At 42.0% G+C, this 14,318-nt stretch overlaps 1 protein-coding gene across 2 annotated transcripts in view; it reads left to right on the forward strand.

Moving 5' to 3' along the window:
- The window catches only part of fbn1 (fibrillin 1), a 61,259-nt gene that overhangs the window by 1,307 nt on the left and 45,634 nt on the right, over positions 1-14,318 (forward strand). For both annotated transcript variants that reach the window (XM_039794856.1, XM_039794857.1), the window contains 7 exons: positions 1,992-2,074; positions 3,481-3,579; positions 4,338-4,433; positions 5,284-5,379; positions 11,315-11,512; positions 12,346-12,471; positions 13,879-14,004. In XM_039794856.1, the coding sequence (XP_039650790.1) occupies positions 1,992-2,074; positions 3,481-3,579; positions 4,338-4,433; positions 5,284-5,379; positions 11,315-11,512; positions 12,346-12,471; positions 13,879-14,004 (824 nt within the window). The remainder of the gene's footprint in view (positions 1-1,991; positions 2,075-3,480; positions 3,580-4,337; positions 4,434-5,283; positions 5,380-11,314; positions 11,513-12,345; positions 12,472-13,878; positions 14,005-14,318) is intronic.

Raw genomic sequence — 14,318 nt, forward strand, 5'->3', positions numbered from 1 at the left:
GCTGGAAAGGTTGTGTGTGTGTGTGTCTGTGTGTGTGTCTGTGTGTGTGTATGTGTGTGTGTCTGTGTGTGTGTGCGCGCATGACAAAAAGGGAGAGAAAAAGAAAGAAAGACAGAAAGAAGAAAAGAAATAATGTCTGTGTCTAGTGATGACAGCAAACAGCTGATGAAGGTCACACGGTAGACAGCTCAATGAACATTCTCCACAGGCAGTTTTATTTGACATGCTTTAAGTTAATTTATCAGAACATCTGGGTTCAGAGGCAGGAAGTGCATTCAGGCTGCATACTGTGTCACGCTGACTTATCAGTATAAGAATGTTTCAGTGATCCAACAGGCTTCATTATTCACCACGCAGATCTGTTTGGAGTTACACTGTACAGTATATACACTGACCTCTGGGTCAATCTATGCCCAGTGGGTGGTTACAAATTCACATATGTAGGCCTGTCACAGACCTGTAGGTGGCAGGATGGCCCAGGCGTTCACTTCCATGTCAGATGGAATGTTTTTTTTAAAGTTTTTAAAAGTTTTTTTACAGGTGCGTCAAATTCCCTAAAACACCTTGTGCAGCATAATATTTTCCTCACCGACAATATTTTGTATTGGGAAGTGCCAAATGCTGCATGACAGGCCTTGCCTGACAGTAGCAAGAGCATCGCAAGTAGCACACACCATAACACAGTCCAGTGGTTATCTCAGGGGTCACTAGATAATTGCGAAATCCTTCATAGTTTTTCCTATTTAAGATTAATTTATTTTGATTAGGACAATGCACATTAATCAACATTTCTGTAAATGCGCCAGTGTTAGCCAGTCGGCAAATTTTCAGCTGTAGTCCTAGTTGCATTTAGGACTAAAAAGTAGGGTCACAAGCAAAAAAATGTTTACTGTAAATGGACTGTTTTTATATAGCGCTTTTCTAGTCTTAAAGTGATGGTTCGGAGTAATTTCACCCTAGGGTCCTTTGCACCATGACCTCGAGCCAAACATGCCCCCAGAAGCTTTTTTCACCTGGGTCAAACATTGGACGAGTTAGCGTAGCGTAGCGTTATCAGCTGAATAGCTTAGCGCAGGGGCTAATGGATCCGAAGTGTCTCTTAACATTACCCCACTAATAATGCCCGAAATGATACCAAACGTCTAAAGTAGTACAAATAGGTTATGTACTCATAAAATGATGGATTGTAAAGTTTGTAAGTACACCAGAAGTGTATGTAAATAACACTTGCCTGCTGGCTTCTCGTCTCTGCTGCTGCTGTTACTACCGGGCAGTAAGAGTGCTTAGGGCCGTCTACAAATTACAACACCGAAAAGAGATGCAACAAAAATATTTATTAATTTAATGATTAAATAAGGTAATGTCTCCAAACTTACATCAATTATAACTTGTCTCCTGCTAGTTAAACTACAGCACTTACTTTAAAAAATAAGTTAAATTAATAAATGCCATGTGCTCATCAGGTAAACGTTCACACACATTTACACTCGGATGGCGCAGCATCACAGGTAACTCGGGGTTACAGTTCGGCATGGAACTGCAGGGCCAGGGATCGAACCACCAACCTTCCAATTAGCAGGCGACCTCTCTACCACTTAGCCACAGCCACCCCTGTAGTGTTATTGCAAAAGATGTAGTGGATACATATAAGATAGACATGTAGTAGACATGCAGTGGACATTTTATTTTAGTATTTTGGGAGGGGCTGTGTGTTTGCTATTTCTACAAACATCACTGGAATTTTAAGTGACATGGAAGTGACCTTGTGATGACTGGATTTTGATCCTGTTGAAGCATCTTTGAGCAATGTGCTATTAATCCTAATGCGTCTGATGAGGTGTTTTGCAGTAGGGGGTCAAGAAACTTATAGTATGTGGATCAGTAATCATTGAGTTTCCATTAGTACTGGTCTATATGAATTTAATGGACCTAAAATGAGAGGGAACTGTGAGACATGGAATATTGACCCTCTGATGCTGCTTCTTCCACAGACCGAATGTGTGTGGCTCAAGGAACAACGCCTACTGCTGCCCAGGCTGGAAGACTCTGACTGGAGGAAACCAGTGCATTGTTCGTGAGTATCACCTCCATTCCTCTACCGTTGTAAATTCAGGTCAGGTAGAACTTTGAGTTTTCAGAGTCCTGCACCCTGCTGTTACTTACTGGAGCCATCCAGTCACAGAGTATTATACACCTGGGATGCAAAGCCACTGCATTTTACATAAACTGAAAATTGCTACTTTGTTGGAAAAAAAAACTCTAACAGGATGACTCCTTCAGACCAGACTTGAATATTCATTAATTTGCAGCACATAATAATTTGATTTATCCTCATTCTTGAACAGTATCTAATTAATATAGCAGGAATAAAATGCAATATTATTGTGAGTATATAACTTTATTACGGGTGTATGGTGAGTCTGTCATAAAACAAACACTTTCAGAAGTTTTGTTCAAAGTTTGAACAGGATGTTTGACAGGTTTAAAAATAAGCTACCGATTATTGTCCACTTGTTCAAAACCACATTACAGTTTCAATAATTATTAGAATATTGAAATACTCTAAAAACGTTATCTGATGCAAAATAATAAAAACAAGTGCATGCACTTTCTAGATGGCAATTATTTTTTGATTTATCCAATGTTATCTGACTCACCTGTTATTACAATGTGTTGGTGTGGCTAATGATGGCAATAAGCTGACATAAAACAAGTGGGAATTGGTCATTATAGTTTTGTTCCATTTCTTCTGGTAATGTAGTAGAATTAGAAGTGGTTTCTTTTTCTTGTTTCCTCTCTCTTGCTCTCTCTTTCTCTCTCTCTCTCTCTCTCTCTTTCTCTCTCCCTCTCTCTCTTTCTCTTTCTCTTTCTCTCTTTCTCAGTAGACAGGATGGTCTGAGAGGCAGTACAGTTGTGTTTTTGCAGTCCGGCTGCTCGGCTGGCCGGATGCCTGTCGCGGCTCTAATGACATTGTTTAGCAGTGGGGTTCAGGGAGTAGGGGTCAGTGGCTGGACTCTACCTGATGGGAGCTAGGGGCAAAGGACCATGCCAAAAACAGTCTGTGGGAGAGAGAACAACTGAGCGAAAAACAGCCAGTTCCAACTAAAAAAACACACACTAGTACACATTTAAAGAAGAAAATAGCTTGACGCTGTTGCCAAGTGGGCTTCTATAACTAAATCATGATGAGGGTTAAAAGGAAGGTTTGGCCATATTTGGACTGTGGTCTGTTTGGGTTTTGAAATATTCTAGATAAGAGATCAGTATGAGGTTTAGATCATGGCCTAAGTTTCCCCAAATGAAATTCAAAACCTGCAGTGAGGCTGACAAGCAACAGATTTATATCATGAATTTCCTCTCAAGCACAATCAAGACAAATCCTGACACCATTTAGTTATTGAAATTGTTGTTATTTTATATTGCACCTGACAAACAACGTTTTTGATGTTGTTTGACTGAGTGTCATGTTCCTCTTTGCAGCGATCTGCCGGAGTTCATGTGGAGATGGTTTTTGCTCCAGACCCAACATGTGCACCTGCCCCAACGGCCAGACCGCCCCATCCTGTGGATCCAAGTCAGGTCGTTAAACAGCACCTCCCCTTTTCCAGGCAGCGAACTCCTTTGAACGAGCTGTAATCTGAAGAAAAAACATATCACCATGCAGTAACAATAATGACAAGCAGTGACAGATGAATGATTTTAGAAAACATACAGTCTTGTCATATCTTTTTCACGATAGGATAAAAGTAAAAGAGATTATAATTTGCTCAGATTATTTTTGAGTTCAGACCACACTAGGCCATTTGCATCTTTTTTATTAGATGTTTTCTTCCCCTCCTCATGAGTTATGAGCATGAACTAGCATGGCACAAAAATATGAGATACTAAGCCAACGAACCTCCTAAAAACATCCTTCAAGCAATTGATATATGTTGCAATCACGTTCTTGCAAACAGCGGTCAATCTCGTGGGTTTGTGTGTGTGTGTGTGTGTGTGTGTGTGTGTGTGTGTGTGTGTGTGTGTGTGTGTGTGTGTGTGTGTGTGTGTGTGTGTGTGTGTGTGTGTGTGTGTGTGTGTGTGCGTGCGTGCTTTGGAAGACGTCCACAGTCAACATCTCCTCCATGTTGCTGTTCTTGCAGCTCACAGCGCTTCAACCCAATGCGCTCATCTGTTTGCACACCACAAATTTGTAGGAAATTATATCTGAACATGACTTTCGAAGTTCAGAGTGCATTCTGTTGATATTGTAAATGTAATATGCAACATATGTTTGTTGACTCTGAATTTAACTCCCAACATTGCTCTGTGTGTGTCTGTTTGTGTTGTTGTGCCCACAGTCCAGCACTGTAATATTCGATGTATGAACGGGGGAACATGTGCTGAGGACAACTGCCAGTGTCAGAAAGGCTACGTGGGAAACCACTGTGGTCAACGTAAGTATCGTCCTGAAAAATCCAAAAGGCCGCTGTGACACACTTTTACATGATTTAAGATTTAAGACGAAGATATACAACCTCCATTTCCTAATGTTTTTCCTTGTGTTTATTGATAATTAGCAAATGTTAGCATACTAATATGCTAAACTAAGATGTGAGCATGTTAAACATTAGGCATGCTAGACATCAGCATGTTAGCATTGTCATTGTGGGCATGTATGCTAAATGCCAACATTAGGATTTAGCTCAAAGCTGCTGTGCCCAAGTACAGCCCCTCAGAGCTGCTAGATTGTTGTAGTTTTGGCAATCCTTTCTATTTGTAATAACAATTCTGTATTTACCAAGTTACTTGCTGAGACATGCTCATGGCCACATTTCTGAAATGAAGTGTGTTGAGGCGAAAAACATGCAGTCTGATGAGACGACTTGTTTGGAAGGGAAAACAAAGGCAAACTGGAAAATTATTAATCAAACTCTTAAACATCTATAACAGTGTACAGATCAACTTCCTGATTCAACTTGCATACTTACTATAGTTGTTTTCCTGTGTAATGAAGGATCATTTGCAGCATTTCAGGTTTTACCTCCTTTAGATAATGTGCCTGTAGCTAATGTGTCGGTAGCTGGTCTGATCAAAAGCTGCTCTGTTTGTTGTCTGACTTCTTTTTAGTGATGTTATCATGTTCACTGGTCTCTGTAATTAATTTAGGGACTGCAATGTTACCGTAACCAATAGAAATTACAAACATGAGACCCAAATTGTATAAACCAGAAATAAATTTAATTTTTGTCGTGTCCTCATGTCAGTGTTGTGTCATTGTTTGTTTTTCTCTCTTTTCGTCTCCAGCGGTTTGTGAAAATGGCTGTCTCAATGGAGGAAGGTGTGTGGCTCCCAACAGATGTGTGTGTACCTACGGCTTCACCGGGGCTCAGTGTGAGAGAGGTAATGAGCGGCACAATCGCAGTACTCAGCATTTCTCTTGCTCATCTTACTTCACACTGTCACTATGCTCTACTTTCACTACTCACTACTGCTGAAGTGGTTTTCAGAGCCACATGGGCTGCTTTTGTGAAAATGTGACTCAATGCTGAATGGCGGTTGTTTTTTGGTGATTGAAGACAATTCCTGCTTAGTCATGCCACCGGCTCCAGGAATGTGGTTTGTTGTGGAACATTTGCATGTCAAGCTTGAGCTCAGAAATGTCCATTATTTTCCACATCTGCTCTGAAACGGCGCTCTGGGGAATGTAATGTCTTTCTACATGTGCGCTGTTTGTTAACTGAAGACCTCCCAACCTCCTGTGGTTGCTCTCTGGCACATGTGAGCCAAGACTCCAAAGTATACAAGCGTGTGTTTGGGAGTGAAACGTGTGCGTGTGTGTATGTGTTTTGTGTATGTGCTGGGGGTCTGTGATGGTTATGACCTGTAGAGGTCCAAGGGCTGACCTTGTAAAGCTAATATTTGGATTGGCAGCAGTGCTCCTAATTAGTAACGTCCCTTTTAACAAGGCCATGCTTCAGAGGCCTGCCTGTCAGGTCTGGATGAGGATCGGCCCTTTAGTTTACTTCAGTGTTTTCTTCAAGTAATGGGACCCTATCTGGTTGCCTGGTAGCACCAGGTCTTATCTGCTGAAGCACACTTCTACTTTTGTTTCCACTCTTTCCTGTGGAAGCTTGGCCAAAGGGTTTGTGAGATGTTTGAGGAATTCAAATTAGGCGCACAGCATCTTCTGTTTATATTTTTCAGGGAACACAAGGAATCTCTGAAATGCTCTGCAGTTGTGCCTTGTGTTTTTTTTTTTAACTTGCCATAATTTGCCATGTAAGGTGACAAACATGCAACTGGCCACTCACTGTCTGCTGCTTTATGATTGGTCATTTCCTTTCTGCTATAGTGATTGTGTTGTTCTATGAGAGAAACAGGCAGACTTTTTGTGTGTGTGTGTGTGTGTGTGTGTGTGTGTGTCTGGGAACAGCTGCTTGGAGACTAACTTCCATCTTCTGTCATTCACATCCAGTATTTAGGTATGCCTTAACTGGCCAGTGCATGGTGTCATTATACTTTTACATGTATAATTGATTAGTTGTTGATTAGTAGATCCTGGTGCAATCAGGGCTCAACATAAACACATTACTAATGCAAAGCTGTGTGACTTTGTGCTGGTGACTGGTGATCTGCTGACCAGTTTTCCCACCACCAGGCACAGCTGATTGCAGTGGTAATGCAGCCTCGTACATCAACATGTTCTTTGTTGGTTACAAATGCGATTTAGGTCAGAATGTGGGATTGGTGAGATCCAGCCAAACTGCTGCTGATTGCACGCAGGGTTCTTTGCTCCTGCTGCAGTCATTTAGCAATAAAGTCGAGCTTTCGGTGTGACGCCATTGAGTTCACTTGGGAAGGTGGTGAAATACTGGCCTGAAACGTGGCAACACGTGAGTTACACAGTCGATAAGTCAGCAGCCATAGCCCAACAGGGAAGTTGGTCAGTCAGCTGAGGGGCTCTCTTGTCTCTTAATGCCTCACTGACTTTTCCCTATCAGGCTCTGTTCTAGCCCAATGCAAACCTCAGTAGTTAGATAACACAGTGTGTGGGTCTGTGTGTGTGTTTGAGTGCATGCCCAACTTGTTAGTCCTGGGAGGATGGAGAAATCTGCTGACGGGCCAATAGGGAAGGTCCCACCCAGATATAAGACCCCATAACACATGCATGGAAACACACACAAACACATGCATACACGGATGCATGTGAACAAATTACGCATATCTTAAGGCATGTAAGGATGCTGTGAACACCATCTGCGAGGTGTAGATTGGGGAAGGTGCATATGGAAACTGTGGAGAGATTTTCCTGTGCGTGAATGTGTACAAACACTTTGGAGTTAATCTAGGAAACTCTTTTGACCCACTTTCCAGCAGACTTCCCTCCTGTTCACACCGAGGCTGTTGTTGGGCAAAATTACCGGTCAATGAGGAAGCCAACATTTCCATTGTGTTCAAAAAGTTACTGAACCTCTGCGCTGACAAAATATCACCTACTAATGAGAGTCACAACAAACTGTCTGCTCCCATATTAACATGCATGTTTACTGAAGCAGCTACCATAATATGCAAAAAGTGAGTGTTTCCAAAAGTAGAGCACTAAAGCAAAAATAAGAGCAGCATTTTTGTAAGTTTTGTCTGTTTTGAGATCATCTCTGGCTAGACTGTGGATGAGGGGTTGGGACATTGGCTGAGATACTGTGTGTGTGTGTGTGTGTGTGTGTGTGTGTGTGTGTGTGTGTGTGTGTGTGTGTGTGTGTGTGTGTTTGTATGTGTGAACATGTGCGATTGCTCCCAGATGTACAGGACATGGGTGGATCCCCCAGCTGTATGCAGTTCACACAAAGACAGTAAGATGACGGATGAAATGACACCACTTTCACCCTACAGCTGTCCGCCTCTCCCTGTTTACCTCAGCTGCCTGTTTAAGTGCTGCCCTTGTATTTGCTTTATTTCATGCTCAGATCTCTGTGTTTTTTAGTGTTTGCTGTCCTTCGCTAACAGCTGTAATGAGCAGGTATTATGTCAGATGGATTATGTGTGGCAGCCCTACAGTAATAACACATAAACCTTAATCAGATGTAAAGAGAAACTGTGTAAAGTTCTTTACACAGTCTGCTGTACTCAGCTTATAAGGGCGCCATGTATCTTTCCATAGTTCCTGTAATTGCTTTTTTCCTATATACACGTATACCTTTGTTGTTGCAGGTAAGGCACATAATGTAGGCTTCAAGTAGATACCTGGCAACCGGTTGGTTTTGTTGTTTCAAAGCAAATGTCATTGAAAGCAGTGGTGGAAGAAGTATTCAGATCCCTTACTGACGTAAAAGTAGAAAATACAAAAATGTTAAATATTCCATTATTGGTAAAAGTACAGGAGACTTAATTAAGTTTCACTAGTGAAATTACTTATTTTGCAGAATGGCCCTTTTGTTGTTTGTTATAAATTACTGATAAATAGACTTTTAAAGGAATAGTTTCACATTTTAGGAAAGTGCAATCATTAGCTTTATTGCCTAGAGATAATACGAATGATACCATACTGATTAACTGTCTGTTAAATATGAAGCTTAGTTTAGCAACAACTAGCCTGGCTAGTATCTGAAAGTAACTAAATTGCCTACCTGGGCCACTAAAGTTCACTAATTTACAGGCGGTTATGTGCACGACTATGTAAGACTAGTCTCACATTGCTGGACCTATCTCCACAGCGCTGAAGAGTAAGGTCTGGCTACACCAGACATACATTCTGGGATATGAGGAAAAAACACTCTGGGTTGTTTGTATTTCTTTAAACAAATCTCAGTTGTATTGGGCGGTGCTAAGCTCCAGACGCAGCGGCTGTGCCTCTGCAAAATAGTCTCAGGAAGGAACTTGTTTTGGTGGAACATTTGCACCCCGCAAAAGAAAACGCCCCATACAATATTAAATGAAGTTAACTGTAAAACAATACAGTAACGTGAGCTATTTAAATTAGCTGGATACATGGTTAGACGTCATTTGCTTTTACCAGTGTATCGCCGTGTGTACTTCGTCCATAATCCCCCCCCAATCGGTCTTTGAACTTGCCATTTTCAGCGTGTAGCTTGCTAGCTCAAAGTTTGTTGTTGTTTCTCGAAGTGAAGGGAATGGCAACACACACAGAGAGACACTTACCCTGGAAATATACTTCCGATGATCCAGACTAATGTAAGACAGACTGACCTTTAGACAGAGCCAGGCTAGCTGTTTCCAACCTTCATGCTACTGTATGGTAACCTAACCAGCTACTGGAGGTAGCTTTATTTACTTTACAGACATGAGAGTGTATCAATCTTCTCATCTAACTCTTGGTAAGAAGGTGAAGAAGCGTATTTCACAAAATGTTGAACTATATCCTAAATGTTGTAGCTGGTCCAGCCAGTGCTATGCCAAACTTGTTGTACTAGTACTATATATTTCAGGTAGTTATGTTACTATGCATCATATGTTTAGCTTGTGTTTAGCATGCAACTTAATCTTCAAAATAGCAAGTACTAACTTTCTGGCAACTCTAAAATCAATGTAGTGGATTAAATGGTAAATGGACCGCATTTATAAAGCCCTTTTCTATTCCTAGCGACCACTCAAAGCGCTTTATACTACAGGCAGTATTCACCCACCAATGGCGCAGCATCAGGAGCAATTTGGGGTTCAGTATCTTACCCAAGGACACTTCGTACTACCGACCTTCTGATTGGTAGACGTCCGCTCTACCTCCTGAGCCACAGCCGCCCCCATTTTTTTAAGAAGTACAATAGTTCCCTCTGAAATGTCGTGGGGTAGAGGTTGGCCAAAATGGAGATTACTTAAGTAAAGTGCACATTACTCAAAACTCTACTTGAGTAAATGTACTTAGTTACTTTCCACCACTGTGCGGACAGAGAAGTAAACTAAGAATCAAAAGCATTTGGTCTCCAGTAGAGCCTGAGCAGGAGGGAGTGAGAAAGTAAAGGAGCGATGACCCAGTTCTGTTTCACACAGCGCTGGTGCCAGAGGCGGAGAGACCGTGGAGGCTGTGGTGCACGTGACGGGTCTGGGCTGGGCCCCGGTCCACACGGGAAACGCACAATGTCTCGTTTGTTTTAAACGACTGCGCTGTTGGAACTGGTCTCCCTCTTTCCTCTCCCTGTCTGTTGTCTGCCGTGAAATGTGGAAATGATTTTTGCTTTTGGATCTCGGCCAGATTCTTTTGGAAGTTTTTCCCTTTCTCTTTCTCTCTGTTGCTATCTCTGTTTCGCCATCTTCCAATCCTTCACCTGATATGATTCGTGATTTCAATGAATCTGTGGGGAGTTTGCAACTAAGGAGTGGTGTTTGGAGAGAGGATGAAGTGAGGGGATAAATAAATGCAAGCAGTGGGATCAAGGGACCAGTTTGAAGGGGAGGAGAGGTGAATAATCTCGACGGAGGGACTTTCTTCACACTCTTGAGCTCATATTTATTATAAGTTATTTAGTTTTAATTCTAGGCTGCTGTAGCTAGTGTGGAAATCACCTACTGTGTTCCACAGGCACGCCCAGTCAGTCAGCCTCTGCAAGCCTTGGGATGATGACCTATTCCCTAGATGGTGTATAACTAGAAAAATGATAAAAAGCAGCACACTACATGGTGAATGTGTCACATTGCCTTTAAAACACAATACAGGTAACTAAAGAACTGATGATCATATCACATGTGCACCAGGCTGATTTTTCATTGTCTCTATGTCTTTGCTTATTCTAGCTTGTGTCTATTACTCTCCCACACAACTTTAAAAGGTTTTCCAGACCCTTTACCTATCTCTGCTTTTCTCTATCACACACGCACGCACGCACGCACGCGCACGCACACGCACACACACACACACACACACACACACACACACACACATGCACATACAATGCACCTGAGCGCTAGACTGATTATAATGCCAGGAACAGACAATGCATTCTTTATGGAGTGTGTTACTGTTTCGCTCTGCAGCGCTTTTATCACATATACTGTAATGTAAGTGAGTTGTAGATGTCATACAAAATTGCATTTATTTGAGAGTTTTTGTTGTGTTATTAATTATTGTAATTATTCTGTTCAGGCATCAAGTTCAGTTTTTAGTTTTTTCAGCATTGGCTTTAGCTTTTTCTATCACAGTTTGAGTTGAAATGTTTCACAAACGTTAGCATTTCTTTTTTTAATCTAACAGACTTCAACCAGTAGAGGTGTTTTTGTTTGACTCGCACCCAAACTTTGCTGTTTTGCATTGCGTTTGTTCTGGAAATAAAGAAACAAAGTTACAGTAAGTTTCCACAAAATACGAACTCCTGCTTTGCCTCTGCAGACTACCGCACTGGACCGTGCTTCGCCTCGGTGCATAACCAGATGTGTCAAGGCCAGCTCACAGGCATTGTGTGCACAAAGACTTTGTGCTGTGCCACAGTCGGACGGGCGTGGGGTCACCCCTGTGAGATGTGCCCAGCCCAGCCTCACCCCTGCCGAAGAGGGTTCATACCAAACCATCGCACCGGGGCGTGCCAAGGTAAAGTCTGTTCCTCAGCGTCTCTGTCTCTTTTTCTGTTTTTGTCTTTTTTTTTTCCTCTCTCTCTCTGTCACCCTCCCTTCCCTCTCCTTCTTTGAGTAGTGCTGCTTCTATCTTCCCGTTTTAACTCCTTCTCCCTCCTTGTCTGCCTTTGCCCCTCTCCCTCTGTCGTCCCCTCATCTCTACCTATCATCCCCTCTCCAGAGGATTAGTTCTAATTGGGTTAAATTGGGTTGGGTGGCAGTGCCTCCCACATGTGTATGGAATGCCCGCAGACACACGCTGTGGCGGGACTGTCAGAGTCAGTAACACGGGTCAGTGGCGGTGCCACGTGGGAGAGCTCATTTCTGGTAAGACGGCCCTTTGCCTGTCTGCTCCAGACCCAACAACATCAGAACCTCTGCAGGGGAGGCGGACCTGAGCCAGGACACAGAGGAACACGGAGTGTTCTGAGACTGCATCAGGTCACAGCCTCCTGGAGGTTTTCAGTCTGAGACCTACATTTGAATCTGTCAAATTCATTAAATAAATTTCATTTAATCATCAGTGTACAGTACCTCACTAAGTCACAGATTTCAGGTTTTTCCCAAAGGTTGTTGGATGGATTGATGGATCAACTCTCTAATGAAAGCATGGTTTCCCTCCAAATCGTCATATACATTAGTATACATCATTGTATGTGATCACAACTGTAACAATCTCTTTGACTGTACACATGTCCTTTCTATATTTCTGTCTCTTCCTTGGTCGACTTGGTTTCAATGTGTGTGTGTGTGTGTTCGTGTTCGTGTTCCTGTTTGGGTGTGTAATAATTGTGTGCTTTGTATGTACAGATGTAGATGAGTGCCAGGCCATCCCTGGCATCTGTCAAGGAGGAAACTGTATCAACACAGTCGGATCCTTTGAATGTAAATGCCCCGCTGGGCACAAGTTCAATGAGGTCTCACAGAAATGTGAAGGTAAGAATCAAGCTAGCAGCCATCAAATTAAAACTGTGAAACGTCTGACTTTCAGTGTTAGCTGGAATTACAGAGTAGGCTAAAATAAATTATTTTAAAAGTTTCTAATTAACAATGTGAAAGTAGAGTTAAAAGCCACATCCGTCTAGTTGTGGTTAACTTCACTTCAGTCGTGGTATTCTGATTATTACTTTGTGGGGAAAGACCACACATAAGCTACTTTGCCCTTCCCTTGAAATACGTTTAATTAAACCAAAGCAGCACTCAGCTTTCTCTCAGTAATCCTGTTTAACATTTATTTGTGAAGCTTGAAAGAGTCCCCGCCCATACATGTGTTAAAGAGAGAGACTTTTGAAATAAGAAATAAAACTTTTTTCCTCTTACAAATGAAAGTTGAATTCATGAGACATAAAACGTACCACTGCTAAATTCAATAGACTCTTTTTTTGTTGCTCCAACTTTACTTGGTCTGGAATGACCAGTAGTTTATGGTGGCTAATGGTTAGTAAATATTGCTGTATAATACACATTACTGAGTTACTTCGCTGACACATGACTTCCCCATGCCATTTGGCATTAGAACTAAATGTTAACTTGTAGTTTCACTTTAAAACAGCTTCTCAGCTAGGTGTGTCATTGCACGATATGAATCAAGAGACAGTCAGGTAAAATGATGTCCAAGTGTTCTAAAAAGATCTTTTTTTTATCTCAGCTGGGGATCCTAATTATCAACTTCAGACTGGCTTACAGAATTATTATTATTATCACAATCTTTTCTTACTTTATAATTTTTTGTTTCTGGCTCTAGAAAGATCTTAAATGAAATCCTTCTCTATGCATCATTTTTGTTCTTCCACACATAAAGACCCACAGTTAGCCTGTGAAAAATATTGGCTCATTAAGACATGAATATGACAATTTCCAGACCAAAGTTTAGCTGTAGTGAAACAGACTGGGCAGGCTTTTGCGGCACTCATTTGCAGAATAAAATATGCGCTTTTTTATGCCCAGAAATAATTGCCGGAAAAGTTCTGGACTGTGTAAAAGACATTTAAAGCAGGTCTAAGCTACAGTGTATTTCTTAACAGACTTTGTGCAATGGTGCTAACAGAAGAGCAGCTACAGAGGCCCCTGGATTTAATATCCTGTGACAATGCCTTATTTCCATTGCCATTGCCAACATGTGCTCTAGTCATTCTTGAAGATTCACATTTCAAGTTAGTATTCAGCGAACAGGAAGCAATCTAAAATGTTTTGAGTTTTTTGTCATTCTCTCCTCTCCTCTCCTCTCCTCTCCTCTCCTCTCCTCCTCCTCTCCTCTCCCTCTCCTCCTCCTCCCTCTCTCCTCTCTCCTCTCCTCTCCTCTCCTCTCCTCTCCTCTCCTCTCCTCTCCTCTCCTCTTTGTAGATCTCGACGAGTGTTCAAACATTCCAGGTCTCTGCGGTGTAGGTGAATGCTCTAATACGGTTGGCAGCTACTTGTGCAAGTGTCCCCAGGGATATTACACCTCTGTGGATGGATCCAGGTGTATAGGTGAGCCGTCTGTCACACTGGCTATCTCACCTCTCCAAAGGATAATCGCCTGCATTGTATTTGCTTTGGTTCATTGTTATTAGGATAGATGAAATATGAGACAAAGCAGTTAAGCTAAAAAGGTGCCGCCTCTTTCTCTTTCCTTTTTCCAGCCCATTTTGGTTCTTCTCCATTTATGCCTGGCACTGAGCACAGAAAGAACTGAAATCTGTCCAAAGTTCCAGCTGGTAGAATTTAGGTCACAACAATTAACTATATTCTCTTTAAACTGAGGAGGGGGCGGGATGAAAGAAGTAAAGTGAACTCCTCTCGTG

The sequence above is a fragment of the Perca fluviatilis genome, chromosome 3 (assembly GCF_010015445.1).
Source record: "Perca fluviatilis chromosome 3, GENO_Pfluv_1.0, whole genome shotgun sequence".
NCBI lineage: Eukaryota > Metazoa > Chordata > Actinopteri > Perciformes > Percidae > Perca > Perca fluviatilis.